The 21,188-nt window shown below is 41.2% G+C and overlaps 1 protein-coding gene across 20 annotated transcripts in view; it reads right to left on the reverse strand.

Annotated features, from left to right (window-relative positions):
* The window catches only part of MPDZ (multiple PDZ domain crumbs cell polarity complex component), a 97,963-nt gene extending 79,735 nt beyond the window's left edge, over nucleotides 1-18,228 (reverse strand). For 12 of the 20 annotated variants that reach the window (XM_074855139.1, XM_074855136.1, XM_074855143.1 and 9 more), the window contains exons 1-5: nucleotides 17,845-17,906; nucleotides 9,722-9,797; nucleotides 8,957-9,123; nucleotides 2,190-2,411; nucleotides 1,097-1,236 (exon numbers count right to left, since the gene is read on the reverse strand). In XM_074855139.1, coding sequence (XP_074711240.1) covers nucleotides 1,097-1,236; nucleotides 2,190-2,411; nucleotides 8,957-9,123; nucleotides 9,722-9,737 — 545 coding nt within the window. In that variant the 5' untranslated portion in view covers nucleotides 9,738-9,797; nucleotides 17,845-17,906. Of the gene's footprint in view, nucleotides 1-1,096; nucleotides 1,237-2,189; nucleotides 2,412-8,956; nucleotides 9,124-9,721; nucleotides 9,798-14,376; nucleotides 14,397-14,839; nucleotides 15,290-17,328; nucleotides 17,427-17,844; nucleotides 17,907-17,961; nucleotides 18,003-18,155 lie in introns of those variants that run through there. The other 8 variants (XM_074855124.1, XM_074855123.1, XM_074855135.1 and 5 more) reach the window with 8 other exon arrangements.
* Nucleotides 18,229-21,188: the final 2,960 nt, after the last annotated feature.

The raw sequence follows: 21,188 nt of genomic DNA on the forward strand, positions 1-21,188 counted from the left end.
TAGCTTCAGACCACAATATTTCACTTCTGAATCTGAACTGTTTTTCAGAACGCTCTTGAAGACTTATTACTGCCAGGTCTTTTCTGATTTATGAGCCCTTACTTGTCAGTGAGTCAGACAGGGCCTGATTCAGTAAAGATAGGTCTCAACTCCATGGAATGAGAGAAGCAAAAGCAAAGACCTCTTGAAGGGGAATGGGAAAAAAAAAAAAAAAAAAAAAGGAGAATTTAGGCAGATTAAAAAACTTTGTAATGACATAGAGCATGCCACTTTTCATAACTGAATTAACTCAGTAGGCCATGCTCTGCTCTCTGTTAAAAGGACAGTGTTCAGACCACAAATAATCAGAAAATTTCTCCCTACAGCACAGTGAGAAATAGCACCAAGATGACTCAGCAGCCTCACACAACATACAGAATACACCATGAAGCAGGATCCTGAACGGCAAATCCACACACAGTGATACACCCCACCAGTCTGCAATGAACCAGTGCTGCTGCCATTCACCACTGAGTTTGTTTGTTCCCTCAGGCTCTTCTTACAGCAGAAATCCATTTCTCTCAACACTACTTGTGGAATCAGGATTGAAGTCTAAAGCATACTTTCAGCAGGCTATTATTATTGCTGAGTTTCTGGTAACAGTCCGACAACTTTAGGCCAAGCCTTGCTTGACTTAAAAGCTGGGTTTCACACCTGCTCAGTGGGACCCTACCTAAGAAACAGCCCTGCTAGTTACAACTGATTTTTTTCCACCGAATTGTTTTTCAGTGCATTCAAGGATGGCAAAATCTGTATTTCAGCTTTTGAAGCCATGACACAGAACAGTAACCTGCCCATTTTCCCTGTTGGAAAGGAGATATTAACAAACCACAGAGAAACTACATCTGTAGTTTCTAGAAATTCAGAACAGATCATACACTGCCCTGTTCCAACATTACATAAATTGTAGTGATAAGTAATTTTAAATGTGCTATGATGTATGGCTTAGAATATGAGAGAAAGGTCCCCTTGTACCCCCAAAACTACACCAATAACACAACTGAATTGCAGTGTCAGTTAATACTTGGTACACTAAATATTCCAGTAGTAATCTTACCTATGTGCTACACTTCCCTCCTGGATTTCTTGCACAAATATTCCTAGTTCTCCCCTGTTTTCACTCTTGAGTCCCACGACACTGAAGCCCAGACCACCACTTAGAGGTTTAACAAGCTCAATGGTCTCAACAAGGCGACCCTGTTCAGTATGAGGAAAAAAAAGGGGTACAAATGTTTAAAATGTTGAAAAGCAGCATTAATAAATGTGATAAACAACTTGGAAAGGAGTTTCTAATTTGACAGCTACAGCTGGACAAGGCTACACTAGCTAATAACTGAAACATAGTTATTCAGTTCTGATTTCTTACTATCATGCAGAAAAGTGAAAATTATGAAAGATTTGAGAACTAAAGTTTATTACAGCCCAGAAGAGGAAATCAAGAAACAATAGGTAAATATACAGACTTAAGGCTTAGTAGTAACTAAACTAGGATATATGCATCTATAAAATTTTAGAGGGTACAGGCCAATTCTCAAGCAGAACTAGAAAAAGAGAATGAATTTCAGAAAGAGGGAAAAAGTAGGACTGTGAAAAAGGCTCTCCAGGAGAGTAGCAGATGACTTCTCCTGTCTGGCTCTATTACAGATTAATTAGAAAAAGGCTAGAATATATGCTTGGCCATGCCCAGCTCCAGCCACTGAAGGGACTCATACACCATTTCTGCCTACCACAGGAAAGCAGTAAGATTACAGAACAATGCTAGCAAAGCCAAAAAGGAATTTTCCATCTTATTTCCAAGCAAGTCACAAAACCAGCTTTCATTAGTTATGCATACAAGAGCATGCTCTGACAAAGCATATCCTTCACACACAGAGCACCAGTCCTACAATGAGCATGAGAAGATAACGGGACGCTGATCTGTGAGAGACACACTGCCCAGCTAAGGACAATAACTCAGAGCCAACAATGTCAAGGCTACTCTTCCAACTGTTTTCCTCACTGGCCAATTGTTTCTCAAATTAAAAGGTTATTTTTGTTTTATATAGCAAATGAGCTCTGGTTTGCTTAATAACTCAATTGCTTTTAAATAAACATGCATTTATTTTAATCTTCCAGATAATCAGTGATCCACATTTCACAGACATGCTTACCTGAGACATATTTCTGACCAGCTGCTCAAAGTCATCACTACAGGACTTCCCATTAATCTGAGAAGTAATGGATCTCATCGATGTTTCTAGCACATTAGCTGGGCTGCCATTCTGCTGAGCCAACAAATATGACTCATTATGTGGCAAGGACGCCACATTCATGCCATGATGGAGAAGCTGGGGGAATTCACTAGTGGAATGTATGGAAGGTGTAATATTTACCTGTAAAAGATTGATGACAACACAGATTTATAGACACAGCAGAAACCTCCTCCTCATCCAAGAGCATCATAATAGGCCAACTGCTTGTTAAAAATATTTGAAATCCCAATTTGCAATTTAAAAAAAACATTTTTAGAAGATAAATTATCTTTAATATTTATAATCCATGTAAATTTGTGAATTATGAACACAAAACATGAAAGAAATTGATGAAAATAAACTAAAATTATTTTCTATACTCTGCCTAAAATTCTTTTGCTCATATCAGCATAGCAGCTTGAAGCACTCCAACATAATGGCAGATGGAAACAAGTATGAACAAGCTTTTTCTACAGTACCAGTATTTTTAAAAACAAATTTATCAGCTATTTTACAAGCAAATAAAAAAGTATATGTATTTTCATGAAAAAGAAAGAAACCTCACCAGCTACATAAGGAAAAAATGTCACCTGTCAGGGTTTCTGCATCACTATGCACTACGGCTGCCAACGTGACTCTCTGCATGAGCTAGAATTAAATACAAAAGTACTGAAAAAGTCTAAAATCAGCAGGTTGATCTGAAAACCACAGTCGTACCTTTACACAGACAGCCTTGACAATACAATTCTCTTACAGCAGAAAATAAGAAAATTCTCTGCTTTGCCCAGCCATAGTAAATTACCTATTTTCAAGCAAGTCTCTACTGACCAATCTAATGAATGGCTAGAGGTGGTATAAAGCTAAGGTGAAGCAGAAGCTCTCATTCGGCTGTTGTTCCACCTGCCTGTTGGCTGTCTACAGGCACTGTTTCACTTCACACTGATCTGTTTCATACTTGCCTGGCATACTGACAACAATTTAGGACCACAATATTGCAGCCTCAAATGCTTTCATAGTTTTACAGTGCAAATTTTCTAGCATTCTGCACGAAAGTATAGAATACTGGTATTTCCCTTCCTTGAAGCCTTAAACTTCTAGTATCAACAAAAAAATCCAAAACTGTAGATGTATTTTAAAGTGTCTACTGCACCAGTCTCAGCTGTTTAAGTATGCTACTTCCATTAGGTTTATCACATCACTCTTGTAACAGTCTGGACATTAAAAGGTCGGCATTGTCCTTCATCACACAATCTCATCTGGGTGCTTTAGGAAAATACAATAGAACAAAATTATTTGTTAAACACCTTAAGTGCCTGGGAAGACCCTCAAGTTATATAAAAAATACCACAACACAGCACTGAAAAGTCCTCAACAGCACTTAGCCAGCTCTGCCATAAAAAAACGCAAAGAAGAAAATCAGGATGCTTGGAACTCAGTGATTTCCACCACAGTGTGATTACATTTCTATTGTCCTATTTGTGAGGAATCACTTGGGTTATGTTTCAAACAAATCATAATGCCTAAAATGTGCACATATGCACTTTCTTCAATCACATACAGCCATTTCAGTAAGCCTGTAAGGCGCAGGTAGATAAGCCTTGTTTCACAGTTAAGTTACATGTAACAACATCCAGATACATAATCACATTCTGTCCTTCAGTGAATGCTAGATTTCCCCTTACATTATATGCATGTATTTGAAACTACTGAAGTCTATACCATACTGTTTCTTATCTGAATGAGTCCATATAATAGGTTAATTCACTTCCACCTTCCCAATGTCATCCATTTCAATGATGTAAACACCATTGGTATCATTCATACTATTCTAAAAATGTTATTTTTCTCTAATATACAATAAAACACTTTCCTGTATGCAAAAACAGCAAAGAAAAAAATTTAGCTACACATCAAAAAGAAAAGGTTACTGAGTATGACACATTACCCTTACAATAAGTTGTATTACATACCTTCTCTGAATCTAAAATACTTCTTGTACCCCTCAATATCCCATACAGCACAGTCTTTGGTATGCAGAGGAGCTCTATGCCGATCCTGTACTATGTTCCATATTTGTTCTGCTAGTACTGCTAAACAAGAGGACTGCTTTGGGCAGCTCATTTCACTGTTTGCAATGTTCAAATGGCAGGCTAGCCATGATGGACACATTAACTTCCACCTACACATGTGTCCAGTATGAACATTTCCTTCTCGAAGTTTGAAGGACTTCTATTAAGATGTGACAGCCGCTTTAGGAATTTTCCTCTCTGGTGGAAAACTCACACATCCCTGTGCTGAAACAGAATCAGCACCAGGCCAATTCATATTTTAGTTTTACATTGTATGTTTTCATAGATCAAATCCTGTTCAAACTGGCTATATAGTGCCCACCTTCTCAGTCTGACATTTCATCCCTTTTGCATACTTGTATGAGCTGGGACATCACCGCAAACATATAGGAATAACTGACCTCTCCTATTCCTTCTGCTTTCCAAACCAGAAGATGGAAGTTGTTCATGTTTTTCTAGGACATTTTCCATAACTAATTATTAACTCTATTATTCTGAAGACACTGGGTTTTATTTGCATGATGGTTGAAATACCACTGAAAAGAATTGCTGCACACTATATATAGCAGGAAAAGGCAAAAAATAACCCTCCAATCCACAACAAGTCTAACCAGAACTTTTTAAGAGTTCTAGTTAAACCTCAAATCTTCAGTACAATTGTGATTCCAGCACAGCTACAATGCAGTATCAAACATCACCTCTTCAATAGTAATTGATAGCAACACCTCATTTTCATCACATCTTTTTTAAACGAACACAGCTACATGTTCAATGTAGGATATGCTTAACATGGGTAGTCTACCTCAAATAAAGTGGCTTCTGACTTGTGAGACCAAGAAAAAAAAATGAAACACTAAGAAAAAATGTCAAACTGTTAACAAAGTTTTGTGCGTACGCAAAAAACTTAGTTTTCAGAATGTCTGCTCTCCCAAAACACACACTTACACTTTAGAAACATTTCTGTTTTATAATGATATTTATAATGATCCAAAAGGTAGAAGTTCAGAATCCCCAGACAAATTACAAGCAGAAATGCAATGATCACTCTCTCCTGTTCCCCCTGAAATACAGGCTTATAGCATGCAAAAGTTGAGAAGAAATGGCATATATTCTTGCTAACCACAGAAGTATAGGTCATTCCAGGGGGAGCAATAAACCACAAGTGGAAATCTTAGATAATGGTCTTGTGGTTGCATGAAATATTTTTCATAACATATAAGCTGCACTACTTTGTAGTAATAAAATCACTGTAATTCCATCAAGTAGCTTTATTGCACTGTGATTGTGTGAGCACCATATGAAAGAATATTGCTTTGTCTAATAATTTGGCTTATGCTAACAAACCTTCCTTGACTGACTTTCTCCATACTTTATGTAACATCTGCAATGTGGACATTATTTGGCATAAGATAAAAAGAAAAATTCACAAACAGCACTGAGTACAATAAAACTTACGTTACAGTCACACAGACACTAAATGCAATCAAATAGCGCTTACATGCAGTTGCTCAAAATATCTTTTTAACAAAAAAGCAGCTACCCAAGCCACGTCTGCAGTGTATCACATGTAAAGCAATATAATCGGCATTCCTAGGTCTCAGCTTGGACAAGAACAATTCCTTGGTGTTTCTGCACTTCAGTCATTAGGCCCCGGTCCCTGGAGACCCCACAAGCACAGGGCAGTACTTCAGCTGACTGCAAGTGTCCTGAGCAACAAAAAGGGCGGCTGCAATAGCGACCGCCCTGGAAGCAATGGAAGCGCCAGCCGGCGGCCGTGCAAGCCCTGCAGGGAGGCGGCAGCGAGCCCGGCGCCCTCCCCTCTACTGCCCTGCCCTGCCCTGCCCGGCGCTGCCCACAGGCACGCTGCCTGCGCCCCAGGGGAAGCCCCCGGTCCCCCGGGGAACAGCCACGGGCACCAGCACCGCCCTGCCGGCTACTCCTCTACGGCTCCATCCTGGGGGCGGGGGAAGCAGACCCCAGATCAGCATCTCTTAGAAGCATTCTATTTCAAAACACAGAGCAAACAGCGTTGCTGCAGAGAGGGGTTCTGGTTAGGAACAAAAGGTCTCCTCTACTTGTGCAAACCACAGAGTTAAGCGAGTGTTCACAGGCAGTATGAAAAGGCAGTTTCTCTCCCCTAAATCTGCTCTAGCGCTGACACCCAGCTGTCCCGTGCATCCCAGTCTGTGCTGCGCTGCAGGAGGACTCTCCCCCACGACTGCATTGTGAACGAAAAACTATGGTCAAACTCACAAGCATAAAAAAATCTGAGGAATGCAGCCCAGCCAGGAGAAGGGTATTTCGTTCTGGCAGAGCCCTGAGTGGAGTGGAGGCAGGAGGAGGAGGGGAGGAGGACGTGGACTAGGGAGAGACAATAAGGAAGAGAAGGGGGAGAGGACTGACAGCACGGTCTATTTTCTTTAAAATATTTTATGACGAAAATGCTATTGAAAAGTTCAAAAACATCACAATCTCTTCAAATTATGAGACTGCTCCTCAGCATAAGAAAACAAGCATTCACTGAAGAATAAGTATACAAAGAGGCAGAAAAAAAACCTGGCTCCTTTGATGTTCCTCAAGTGACTAATGGAGTCAGGACAGTAATTCTCAAAAAAAATCCCTTTGCTGTCCCTAGAATTTTCCCACTCCAGTTCTTAACTTTGTGGTGACAGATTTGCAGTGCAAACAAATCCTGCTTGCTTGTTTAAGGAAAAAAAACTTTAAGGCACCTACCAATAAGCACCAAAGCATTAGATTGGCTGACTTTACCATCATGCCTCACCAACATCCAGATGAAGCACCACACCACTCAGTCCACACCACTGTATGTAACACAAATGCAAACCAAGAGGATGTTGTTAAGTACACACCAACAACGAAGGGTAACAACTTGTGGTTAACACACAGAAGCTTTAAGGGAATGGGACTGCAAATCTGAAACACCTCTATGCATGCAAAAACACACTTTTTCAGATCTTTTTTTGGAGCTCAAAAGATCACTTATCTATAGGAAAAAAAAAAAAAAAGAAAAGGAAGTCTACTATTTTAGACCATAAAAAAATTGAAGTAACTCTCACTGGAATGCAAGGAATATTTGTCTGCTACATACAATTTGCATGTGCAAGTGTTCACATAAACACATATCAAGAAGAGAATTCACATCCAAGTAGCTCCCCTGTCAGCTAGACTGGCTATGTACCATGCAACATGCACAGGCCACCGAAGTTACCGCACAGGGTTAGGGCAGAAGGTAAAATTATTATTTGCTTTTAAAAAATACACATCTGAAATTACTCATCTGCAGTATCAGCTGCTTCATTTTACTAATTTAGGTGACTGTATTTAAAAACAGAAGCAACCTTTAACTTCACAGTTAATGTCTGTAAGTGAAAATTTAATTTGACTTTTCACCAAAGTCCTGTTAATGCTTCAGGCACACTTTAATTTCTCACTACATGTTCCCAGAGTCATCACCACATAGTTCACATCATTTCTGGATGTCACTGTTAAATTCTCCTTTTCAAACAGCAAAGCAAACAAACCCTCAGAACAGCTTTTTTTCCTAGCTTTTTTTAAATCACTCCAATGTCATTCAGTGTCTACATACTAAACATGCAAAATCTGAAAAACATGCTCACATACAGCACTGTAGACACCATTCTAACTTATTTCTTGTCTGGGCAAAATAGCACCAAGTGATCCACGAGAAGCAATAAAGGGCCAGACTGTGCTCTTCTGCCGCACAGCTCAAGTAGCATCAAGACTGTAAGGACTCTTCACCAGCTGCAGTCCGGTCAGAGACCAGATGCGGCTCCACACTGACAGTAAGGTTAACTGGTGGCAGTAAGGTCAGCTGCATTCTCCCACTTCTGCATTTCTGCATGCCAAGCACAGAGCTGCCCATCCTGCAAGAGTCTACAGGAACAACTATTTGCAAAGCCAGATACACAGTTTAGTCCTAATTCAGTTATTGAACTGCTTTTTATATTCTTCAAGTTCTTATTCTGCTGACAAGGAAATTAAATTATAGTAATAAATAATAAAGTCCATATAGCAGAGTTGCTGTGCCTTTTCTCATCCTCACCAAAGAAATGCAGAGAAGTAATACTTTTACTTAAAATCCTGAGCAAGGAAAAAGGAGGCAGGAGTTCTTACTTCTCTTTGATCTTTTATTCCTATACAAAAAACCCAGAACTTTACATCCTTCTGAAGTCAACATTCCACAGCTTCCCTTATATATATATTCTCCTTTCAGCAGTGTAAGACATAAGAGAGCAATAAAAGGCTCTTAGGAAAAAAATCCTAAGACCTCATAAAAAACATGTTCTTTTTGAAGGGCAGAGACAGAAAGCCTTATGTTAACTCCCCACTCAGTATCACTATTTCCCTACCACACACACTGTAAGAAGCATATACACAAAAAACCACATACACAAACTATGGGCCTTAGCAAAGCCCAGAAAAGTCAGTGGGTATGTTCCCCTCAGATCCCTGAAGCTTTGGATCAGATATTTAATTTAGACTATTTGATTTCACTATTCAACATGCAGAGACACACATATTTTTTGCACCTTCTTAGCAATTTTTCTCTTGCGCGTGGGAGGCTGCTTTCCCTACCTGATCTCTCAGTTGTTGAACAGAAGTCTGAAGATTGAGAATTTGGTTAAAGAGAGGACTCTGAAGCACTGATTTTAATAAGCTCAGTTTCTCCTCGTTTGCAATGTCACCTCGATCCCGAAGTTTTGCCTGTAAGCGCTCCATAGCCTGGAGGGCCCGATGTGTATCTGTAGCGATAATAATTCCTAGTCAGTAACAGTTTGGCAACAGCCACATACAAGGGGATAAAGTTAAATGTATCCCTCTCCACTGTTCAAACTACAGAGGACTTGAATTGTCCAGTTCTGAACAAAAATCCCAACCCAAACACGTCTAATGAATCAGGACGTCAGAGGCAGAGCACAAAACAGAAGCCAACGAAAATTACATTTTTGTCTATCAAGAACTGAGTTATAAAAGTGAAAGAGTCTTCATTAAAATTCAGTTACAGGAACTGTGGCTGCAGACCACTGTAAATAAGCAGTGACAAAAATAGCCATAATAGAGAACATCTGGGTTTTTTCATACAAACTTCTAAAATTCTAGTAAAGATTAAAACAGTGAAATCAAGATGAGAGGCTAAATATTAAATACACTAAACAAATGATGGTACACCTTTTGTTTTAAAATACCAAATATAAAAACCCAAATGCATCATGTATTTCTAAGCACAGTACATATTTTTTACAGAACCTCTCTCAGCAATATATACCAATATCCTAAATCTATCATGCACACTTTATTTAGCCACAAAAATATAGTGACAGAAATAAAAAAAAAGATTACCAATTGTTTCCAACATGTTTTCTGCTTCTCCGCTTCTATTCCAATAATGGTAAGAGGCAGCAAATAGAGTACTTCCCTGAAAAATGACAGAAAGGGAAAAGGGTCACATTTACAGAAGCACTAAGCTCTGAAGAAGAAAGAAGCTTGACTTCTGAAAACACGAAACAGCCCCATAAAATAACAATCTACAAAACCTGTATCTCCTTGGATAATTAAAATAACCTCAGAGGTGACCATATTCTGACTCGCTTTGGAGCTTAAAACCTGCCTGAAAATTGCTTTTAGGAATATACTTTGTAATATTTTTGCATTTCCATATCAAAGCTGCTGTCTGCATACTATTGCACAACATGTCCTGCATTGCCTTCATCAGAAGCTATGAATCATAGCTGTCATGGATACTTTACAGAGTTTCATTGCTTCCCTTTTCAGTGATTCATAAAAAACATTCCCTGCGGGACCAGTTTTCAAGCCCTATGTTGACCATTTCAGGTGCATGAGCCATAGCACATTTTTTAAAATCACCTTTTAAAAAGAAAAGTCACAGAAGCTTTCATGCTATGCAGGCTTGCAGGACACAGACACTACAGCCTCCACTATTAACGCCTAGGGTAGTTGGGTCTCAGATCTGGATGATGGCTGGGTTTTCACCAGTGTGGATTTCCAGGCAGGAAATTTTAGACTGGGAGGAAGAAATTCGGAAATTGCTTTGTTTACTCTTTTTCATGGCTTTTTGGGCTTCGGTTTTTTTCAACAGTGTGTCTGCAATTGCTCAGAAATTTCTAGTGATGGAATATGTTTGATGGAAATGGATAGCTGAGGAGAAGTGAGGAGTTCGAATATCATTGCAGGTGTATGAACTGAGCTGTGCATTTTATCGTCTTATCTTTCACCATGGTGCCTTTGTTTTCTTGATAATAGGAAAGCACTTCAGTATAGCATTCCGACTTAAATCTCTTTACCAACATGCAGACAGCTGTGATCTCTAAGGACACAAGAAAAATAAGTTTTCCTTGAAACTTTGGAGAAAATAGGGAAAGGAATGGCGTTGACAGATCTCTGAGTAAGACAGCCTAACTAAAATTCAGCAGGACCATTAGTTATACAACCTAAGCAGGACAAGCATGAACTGATCCTCACAATAAAAGCAAGAAAACAGTTGTCAACATAGATTCACTTAGAAGGAACAAAAGCCAGGATCAACATTTTGGCAAGCCTTATTATTTGCAGTTTGTGTAGAAAACCCAAATCAAGTGGGTTTAAAATGGTTTCAAATTCCATCACCAAGACCTCCCTAGTTTTGATATGCCTGAGGCTTCATATCAGTTTATTTTATTGCATTTCAATTTGCCAATACATTGGTACAAAATCGCTGATCATCCTTTTTAGGACAATGTACCACTTAGGGACAGATGCTCAAATCCTTTGAATTTGACTTTGTCAAAGTAACTTTATTCCATGATCCAAATTGTGCATATCAGTAGTAAATAAAAACAAGCCTTTATGAATTTGTTTTCCCACTTTGCAAGGCAAATCCCAGGATGTGATCACCACATCTGAAAACCAAACCAAGTATCTTGCATTTCCACCTTGTCACTCTAAAAAACCAAGACAAAAAATGTCTATTTTCCATGAGAAGGGCTGGAGGAGATTCAAACATTATGAAGGAAGCTGGCTTCCCCAAACCTTGATCACTGTTAGCTTCTCCTTCTAGATTAACAGACTGCTATCACTTCTTCTATTCAGAGCCCCTGTTTACAAATAGAGGCATTTATGTCATGTTCACAGCTGTTTTTCTCAGTGGCAATGCCAACCAAAGCAGTTCTTTCCTGTTTCACCATTCCAGGGCTTCATCTACAGCCACTCAGGGCTGTGTTGTGGATGCAACCAGAGAACCGTACGAAAAAAAGACATGGAGTATGTTTCAGTCATTTCAGTGCCATGATCCTGTTTATCACAGCACTATAGAAGCACACAGTATTTTACGTCCAACTCTCATCTTCTGAGGAAACTACTCAGGAAAAATACAGGGTTACTGTTCTTCTGCTTTAGTTCCCTGAGAATCTCAAGAAGAGATGCAGCTGTAAAAAGTCCGTATCTTTTGGAGTAGCTGGATATTGCTTTATATTATAATTCAACTTGCCTAAAATCTTATTCTTGGTGTGCTGTGAAAGGCTTGTTTTACAAGTGACAGAATGGACAAGGTCACCCCTGTGTTCATGCAATCCCAGAGGTACAAACTCTGACGATTTATAATGGAAGCTTTCTAAAAGCAGGCACACGTCCTGAACATACTCTATAGATGGAGATGATCTTGTCTATTTTGCAATGAAAAGAAGTCCTCAGCTCTGCTAAGCCACTCATGATATACTTTCTATTTACCTCAGGCTTTAGAGGTAGGAATACTGCTCCAGAGCTATCTCAAAGTGACAGCAAATCCATTTTTAACTCTCAGTTTAATTCTCTGTATTTTGTGTTTATATTAGCAGGGAATTCCTCCTCAGCTGACCAGCTTAATGCTTTTGTCAATTGTGGTACTAAGAAGGAACAAGACCAAAACTGCCATCAGGATGTTCTCCTTCGGGACACTTCCTCTGCCTGCAAAAACAAAGCATTCAGGCACACCAGCATTTCTACATGTCACAGTCCGAGATGACCCATTTGCTCTGCCTGCACTTTGAAATGGCGAAAAGCTACCTGACTCTGCTCCTGCTGTGCCACATCCATGCTAACAAGTGGGATCTGTCATCACCAGCTTAGTGGCACATTCACATAGCCGAAGTACAGCGGAAGCAAGCACACATCTGTCCAACATGCACCACAGAGACACACCATAACCACCACCACCACCCACTACAGCTGCAACCCCTGGCCTCTAAACCAGCTTGCTTCTAGGTATTTTAACAATAATGCACTGGGGAAGAGTATGGAGACATGCATGATTATTTACTGAAAGGCAGAAGTCTATCATTTGCTATAGTGTATATTTTTATAATGCCATCACAGACTTTTAGATGCACAAATGGGAAGTTTAGTTCTGATTCTCTCATTTTGCATACTCCTGGCAGCCTGAAGGAGTCTGAAGCCAAAACCAGCCCTTCTATACATGATACAAATATTGTTCACACCTCAAAGAGCTTACTGGCTTAGCTCAAAGTAGCTTTAACTATTTTTGTATTTCACTGCTAAAGTTCATTAATCTCTTTACAGCAATAAGAACACAGACTGAGTTAGACTTTTTTATTGGCAAGTTGAAGAAATACTGTTAAATGAATAGCAAGTTAAACTCACTTTCAAGTTTTTAAAGGCACAGGTACCTCAAAGTTGTGGCTTTAAAAAAAGAAAAAGGCGCTTTCTCTTTTTCCTCCTGTTTTATAACAGGAAAGTAGAAAACACAAGTAATTTTAAGCAGGTACATGGTGAGAAGCATGACATCTTCTACTAAGCATGCACAAAAGTTAAAGATGATCCCTTTAAAACTTGCACATCTGAAATTTGATTCTCCCCATGCTAACAAAGATGTTATATACACATTTCTCCACTCTTTATGCTGCCCTTCTACAAAATCAGTTGCCAGAAAACAGCTGGCATGCTGCAGCTCTGTTTTCTTTGAGCCCGCTCTTAAAACACTAAAATCCACAGGTGTCAGAATTTTAAAAAATAGACATGAAAACTATGTTGATCACCTCCTTTCCACTGCAACCATGCAAGCCACTTAGCTAAAGAGCCAAAAGATGCATGAAAAGTGAAAGATGACCCACTTCCAATGATTACTCTTTCACAGCTGATCATGTAGTTCCTACAAGAAAACTTACTCTGTTCCATTGACAGATACTCCATCTACTATTTCACAAAGCCATTTCAGATAATTCCCTAGAAACTAATGCTCACAGCACTGGATTTGCAAACATGCCATGCCAAAGATAGAAAACACAGTAATAGGCTTTGCCCTGTAGCTCCTGCATTACTTGAAGTGCTCTGAGGATGCAGAGGAAATGCCTATCTTCAGAGTGATCTCTAGGACCAAACTTTGACTAGGAGTTGCTTGAGATTAAAACTGAACCCATTTCAATTACACAGCACAGTAATCACAACATGCATTTTATAGCTGCTAAAAAGAGAATTTCTAAACTTCTAAATTTTAACACCTGGACCTGGATTTGTCTGGGCTAGAGGTATCCTTTCATACTTGATTTTTATTCCATGTCATTTCCCTCCCCTACTTTCTGGCTATCACTCAAACAGTCATGTAGTGTTAGCACTGCCCGGCGTGGGAACAGAAACCAAACCGCAAAGGAAGTGGAAGACACTAATTACCGCTAAACCTTCTGCTTTGCCTGGTATTTCCAGGAGCTCTTCCATTTCATCCAGTTTTGCCCAGTTACCTCCCACACACTAGCTACCATTCCTAGGAAGAAAACTAAGGTGATCCACAGAGTATCTGGGGAGAGTCTTGTCAATATAAAGGCAGCAGAAACAATTCACAGTAAATTGAAAGATCTCATGCTTTTCTATGTATTCTTCCACTGTCACAAAGGCAATTTTGTTGTTGCATACAGCACTTTCTAGGATTACAAGCAGTATTACAAGGACTTGACAACTGTAGCCTGACTGGTATAGCCTTCACTGCCCATAATGAAGAGAGATACACATACCTGCACACAGAGCAAAAAGGGTGTGGAACTAAATGTGGGGGAGCAGGGACCAACAGGGAAAGAATAAACAAAAAGTGGAAACAAAGAAAGAAGGGGTAAAAAGGCTAGCCTATCGTTCTACTGACAGGACATGAGCTTGCCAAATTAACATCAACCACTTGGTTTCATCAGCCAAGAGACCCTGGACTGCAGGCTTCTGAATGACAGAAGAGAGAACTGACTCAAATTAAGGATTTAATACAAGCAAAATTAACATGCACTGCTTCACAAAGAACAAAGCAGATTTCCACTGATTACCTGGAAAGTAACAGGCAAGCAGAAGACTGACATCTACATTTAAAAGCTATGCTAATGAAAATTGTTCTGAAACATTCAAAGCAGAAATAAAGAGGCAGTTCAGAAACTAACACACAGCCTATATTAAGACTATAAGCAGTTTTGTTTAAAAAGTAACATTACTAACCTCTTGTTAGCACAGTGCTGAATGCATCAAAGAGATGTAGAGATTATAGTAGCGGCTCTATGTTAGAGAAAAGTACTGTTATAGAGCGGAACAGCATTATGTATTTTAAAGCAACTATGAAAATAGAATTATGAATATTCAACTGTTTTTAAGCTCTGTACACATCACACTAATGTATTAAGGAAACTTACAATGCTTTTGGATGAACAAGCAATCTGTTCGCTGTGTTTAATTAATAATGTTCTGCAACACTTTAAGGAGCCCTACATGAGCCTAATATCCATGTCAGCTGACGTGCAAGTTATAATTGCAACTGGGAAATAGGCCTAAACTATACTTAACGCATTCACCTACTGATAAACATGTGTGATACCGAGTACTCAAAAGGAAATTGTAAAGAGTACTGCAAAACCAACAACATAGTAGGGAAAATTATTCTGGTGGGGTTTTTTGGTTTGTCTCCTTAAGAAAACTAACAGATCATCCCTTTACAAAAAAAAAAAAAAAAAAAAGATCTTTCAGTAAATATGTTAAATTGAGATTTGGAATCACTTTCTACTAACTTTTGAAATACAGGACTATCTTCAGAAACTGAAAAGCAACTTTTTAGTATAAGCAGAATATATGCAACACTACATATACTGAATTAATGTATGAAACCCAGGCATGGTTAATATTGCCTCTATGTTTTCAGCATAGGCAATTTATTACCATATTCATTAAACTCAGTTAAACCTGATGAAACATAGTTCCTACAACAGTTGCACGTCTTAAGGTATACTGGATTCTTCAGAGAGGCGGCAACAGCATACATAAGTGAATAAATAAGAAGTCCCACTGAAGAGCTGCCATTTTCCTCACAAACTGAAAACACAACCTTTTCATTGTATCTTGTGACAATAATGGGCGAGTACCACAGAAAACCATTTCAGCATGTAACAAGACTACCATTCAAGGTGTCTCAGATGCAATGCCAGGGTCTGAAAAGCCTACAAAAGAAATACTCCAGTACTGCCTAAGCAAAAATGGTGTATTTATATATTCACCTGTTTGGAATGTCAACAGCGAATCAAAACTGTCCTTACCAATGATGCCATACTGCCAGCATGGCATTTGTATTGGCTTAAACTGCTTCAGCTGGGTGCTCAAATATAAAGCTAATTAGAAAATTTACTGGATACCTCCACAGAATTTTAAATTTTCTTACATGAAACACGGAGCAGATGACTTGAAAGGTCTTTATAATGGTTCTCAATACACTGACTAAAGTGTTATCTATTAAACCCAAACTATTTACAGCTATCTGCACGACTGAGAAGTTGTATGGCATTCCTCTCTGAAGAACTGACAGACTCGGAGCCAGATGGAATATGAAGATCACCCATTAGTATGTAAGTAGTGCAGTTCTCTTTTCCCTAGTGCTGATACTAATCTAACTTTGCCTGTGCACTTTTGTGCAGAGAGGGGAGAATGTATCCAGTTCCTGAGGAAAAAGCTTTCTGAAAGCACAAAGGAAGCCATTAGAAACACCAGTGCTAATCACTAAATGTTATATGCGTGGTTTTGTCAACAAAATAAGGAGAGATAAAAAACCCATGTATACTAAAAATGGATAACAATTTTTAAAAGGAAAAAAAATAAAGTGATGTCCTCTGTCACAAAAAATGTTCTCATTCTGCATTCTTTTCTTCTAATGATACATTACTTTCCATTTCCGCCTGAGCATTAAACCACATTTCCAAAAGATATTTTACCACTTTCCCCTTTTCCAGTTTAGATTCTTCCCTCCCAACGAGTTGCTCTTATCTTGGAAAATGCAGTGCTGATATGGAAACCACAAGGCATTACATAATAGACTTCCGCAACGGCATAATTCAGACCCTTCAGCTTGATTACAGTAGATCACTGCTCTGCTCCCGGCAAGAGACTCTCCTACTATCCTTTCTGGCACCAAAGCCATTTCTGTCAACAACTTATACTAACAAAATCTTCTGCATGTGTAGGAAGAAAAAATACAAAGGGGATGAGGCAGTGTTCATCAAAAGCAGAAGGAAAAGTTAAAAAAAAAAAAAAAAAGAACATAACATTGTTCAGCAAATCAAATCTGTTAAATGTGATACACGGAGTTCAAGCGGCCGGCATTCTGAGAGTTCTCCTTTTGATTTCTTTACTCCTATTATTTCTTCCAGTAAGGTAAGGAGGCACTAGCAGCAAGGGGGGGACACCACACGAGAATCAAACCACCCCAAAAAGCAGACCCCTTCCTTTGCACAACCATACACATCCAAGCGCACACACAACTGAGGCTTGAGCCTTGCCCCTCCACTTCCACGCTGCCCAAACGGTCACGTTCCAATGCAGACCGGGGGATGCCAGAGAGCCACAGCGGGGTCCGCACCCGCGAGAAGCGCCAACGCCTCCGCGGCTGCAGGACCGGCACGGGCACCCGAGCGAGGACCCGCGGCCGCCGCCCCGCCGGGACCCCGCACCCCGGCCGCAGAGGAACCGCCGGTCTCGCTCGGGCCTCTGGGCCGGCCACGGCTCCGAGCGAGTCTCCGCGTCGCCGTCCGCGAGGGCCCCTGCGCCCGGGAGCCCCCCCGGGCCGCGGCCGCCCGCGGGTCTGTGGCGGCACTAGGTGAGGGAACCTCCCCCGGCATGAAGCACTGCCGCTGGGGTTACAACAGGGCGGGGAGGGAGGAGGGGACGAGCAGAGCGCCCGGCAGCAGCCGGGGGCCGCTCGGCTTTTGTTTACGCTCGGACATCCCCCGCCGCCAGGCCGGCTAGAGCCCGCGGACCGCCCGCCCGCCGCAGGCCGGAGCCGCGGCCCAGACCCCGGGGCAGCCGCCCGCGGACAGCTCGGCCCGGGGCGAGGGGGGAGCAACAGGCTCAGCGCTCCCCGCGGCTCCACGGCCTCTGTCCTCCTCCAACCGCCCGCCACCCCCGGCCCCGGCACAGCCCGGCAGATTAGCAAAACAATAATAAATAAAACTTGGCGAGATAAATACGTTTCAAAAGGCGGCTTAAAACTCCAGCGACACCGCGGGCCCCTCCCGCCCTGCCCGCATCCCCGGAGGACGGCACCGGCGGGCTCGTCCCGCTGCCCGGCCCAACACCCCGCTTACCCCGGCGGGCCCCTCGGCACGGCCCCGCTCTCCGCCTTCGCCCTCCCCGCCCCCAAGTAACGGCGCCGAGCCGCGCCGCGGGGGAAGCGCGCTCAGGCACGCCCCAGCGGCCTGAAACCTAATCCTGCCCCGCCGCCCCCCCGCCCCGGCCCGGCCCCGGCACCCGCCCCCCCCCCCCCTCCCCGCCTGGTCACCGGGCGCCGCGCCCTCCGGTGCTGGCTCGGGCGGCCGCCCGCAGCGTGGACCCCGCCGCGCAGAGCGGGTCTGCGGCCCCATCCCGGCAGCGGGGGGCAGGGGTACGGGGGGGCTGGAGGGGCACGTCTGAGGCTTCCCGGCCCGCTCGCTCCCTGGCGCGGCGCGTCGCAGCCATTCCAGCGGAGTTTCTCTCCCGGCGGCTGCAGGCGAAGCGGCAGACGGGGCCGAGCGGCGGCACGCACGCCTTGCCGGGGATGACACCGGGGAGCTGCGCTGCCCTGGTTTTCCCTCCCCGGCTGGCCGGGCTGACGGGAGGGACGCCCGTGCTATGGAGGCGGTGGCACGCTGACCCCTGCCCCTCTCAGGCGGTGCCGTGCCTCCTGCGGCTGGAACCGGTCCCGTCTTGCTGCCCCACCAGCCACCGGCTTTACCCCTTCGGGTTCGACAAGATGAGGCTCGGCTGGAAATGTTAAGAAAAAACAACATCAAACAACATATGAAGTTAGACAAAATGGTAAATAAGGTCATAGAGCTAATGAGGATTTTCCATCTAAGAAACAGCTGATTAATGTCTTAACTAAAAGAAGATGGTGTGTACCTTTCACGTATACATCGTAAAGCACATAATGCAGAAGTGTTTGCGGTGACCACAAAAAACTAAATTCTGCAAAAAGTGGAAGTACTTTAATGTTTACTAACTTTTCTTCACCTAGTGAACGTTATCAGGGTCCCGGCCTCCCCATTTCCTTGCCATGAGATAACAGTGGTGTAGATGTGCTCCCGCGGCTCCGCTGCGGTAACACCCTGCACAGGGAAAGGAATCCGGGCTGTGCCGCTGGGCATAGCGGCCCTGGCTCTGCAGCCACTCAGTTCACTCTTCATCTGCTTGCCTTCTGATTTGGTTTGATTCTTCTTCCAAATGAATTTTAACTGTAAGCATCATCATATTCAAGGGATAGTTGTTTGGGGTGGTTTTTGTCCCACAAAGAATTTATTGTTTCAGAGATAGAATGGAATACTGCACTATTTATTTGAGAGAGGATCAGTAAGTGCAATCCAGGTAAAAACACTTTAACAAGCAGAACATTTGTCATGTAAACTTTAAGAAATGCAGCTCTTTCTACATTGCATCAATTTTTATTTTTTTTAATTTGGAAGATTAACTTCTGAAAAAAGTTGACCCTACAAAAGATACTTCTCTTTGTTTATTACAGTTGGCAGATTGAAGAACTCCAAATGATTAGCTATCGTTCCTTCTGCTGTACGTTAGAATATGCATGTAGTTACACCTATTTAACAATCATTCTTCCACTTCTCAACTAAGAAAAAATAATTTTCAAGATCTTATTCACAGTTTACATTGTTTGATCCAGTGTTTGCTGGTGAGCATATTGCTTTTTAAAATCAAATATAGACACTCTGTTTGCTACAGCTAGGACTTCGAACGCTCTATAAATTGTCCCACCAGCTTTCTGTGTTACATGAGCCGTTATAGAATCCAAAATAAAATCTTACATATAAGGTATAATTTGTTAGCATGTATCATTGTTCGATAAATAAGCCACAGTAGATTAGATAAGTGCAAAATCAGACAGCTATTGTTATTTTTTCTGTTGCTCAGACTTTAACCATGACATTCCAGTGAAATAAAATATAATGACTAGTATTGTTTGGAGCTAAAAACAGGTCAAAATTAGGTGCAATGGTACTTCACTTCTGATGTATAACATCAACTGCGTTCTTCCCAGTGCAATTTCTGTTTGTGTGGGATATACCTCTCAGACAATATTTTAACTGCTATTCTCAAGTAGAATTAGATTTTCAATTAGATTTTGTGAAGTCCTGTGAAGCATATACGGAGTAGATTATACCTGCTTAAGGTCAAAACATCATGCTACCTTATACCTTACCTGTATTAAAAATATTTGCATGGGTATAATTATGCTAACATAGCTGTACCCATAACCTGAGTGCTCTTGGTAAACATGCAACACATCTGTAACGGGAATTTGCATCACAGTAACATGAAGAGCTGTCGTGTACAGTAGCTGATGACTCTGATGAAAAGTCATGCAGCCACAGTTCTAGCAAGTAGCAAAGCAAACTATTAGGGGTTGGAGTACACTAGTGGTCTTGAGGCTATACCTGGTAGTAGATTCAGAAAGATAACTAGACAGACATCAGCAATTAGTTTTTACTCATTGCTTCTTTTTGCCAGAGGTGTTATAAAGTAGGACAAAAAGACAGTTATTCACTGGTTCCACAATGAGGAAACAATGTTACCTCTCCAGCCCCTTCCCAGAAAAAGAAGGTCTCAAAGTATTGTTTCCCCAGCGTGGGTTAGGTGATGTACAGTGACACACAATGTTACTTACACTTACACTAACACGATGTTACTTACACTAACGGCTTCATTAGTGTAAGTAGTATGGCTATTAATGAGAGATCCTGTCCTTAAAATGTCCTTAAAATGTGAGGAAAGAGAATTTACTTTGTAATTCAAGTCTAAATGTGTTTACAAAGTAAAAAAGTAATTGATATATCTATATACATTTATCCACGTGATTTTAAATACAAACTGCAAGCAGTTTTTTAAAACATAAGCTTTCTTCAAAAGACTGTTATGACCACAAAATCCATAATATAATATTCTGTCAGAAAGGGCTCCTAAGGAGAAGATGAAGGGAAACTAAAAAAAAAAAAAAAAAAAACCAAAACCCACCAGTCTATGTTCTCCAGTATTAACCTCCAGGAAGATTTAATTTCTCTGGCCAATTTATAATATCCTCATGGTAGGAATATCAATATTGGATGAGATGTCTGCCTTCCTGATTTACTTACTGCTGGTAAAATAGCAGCAATTAATGTTAATGATGGACTGGTTAGGTTTATTAGAAAACATAAAGGAGAAGTAAACTCAAGAAAAAAAAGTCTTTAAAAAGGTAACAGGGGGGACCAAAAACAAGACTATGTGTCCATTAAATCATTCATCAGACCGCTGTTGGGAATGCAGTTCTTTTAAATAGTAATGA

Source organism: Strix uralensis, chromosome Z, assembly GCF_047716275.1.
Source record: "Strix uralensis isolate ZFMK-TIS-50842 chromosome Z, bStrUra1, whole genome shotgun sequence".
In the NCBI taxonomy this organism is placed as follows: domain Eukaryota; kingdom Metazoa; phylum Chordata; class Aves; order Strigiformes; family Strigidae; genus Strix; species Strix uralensis.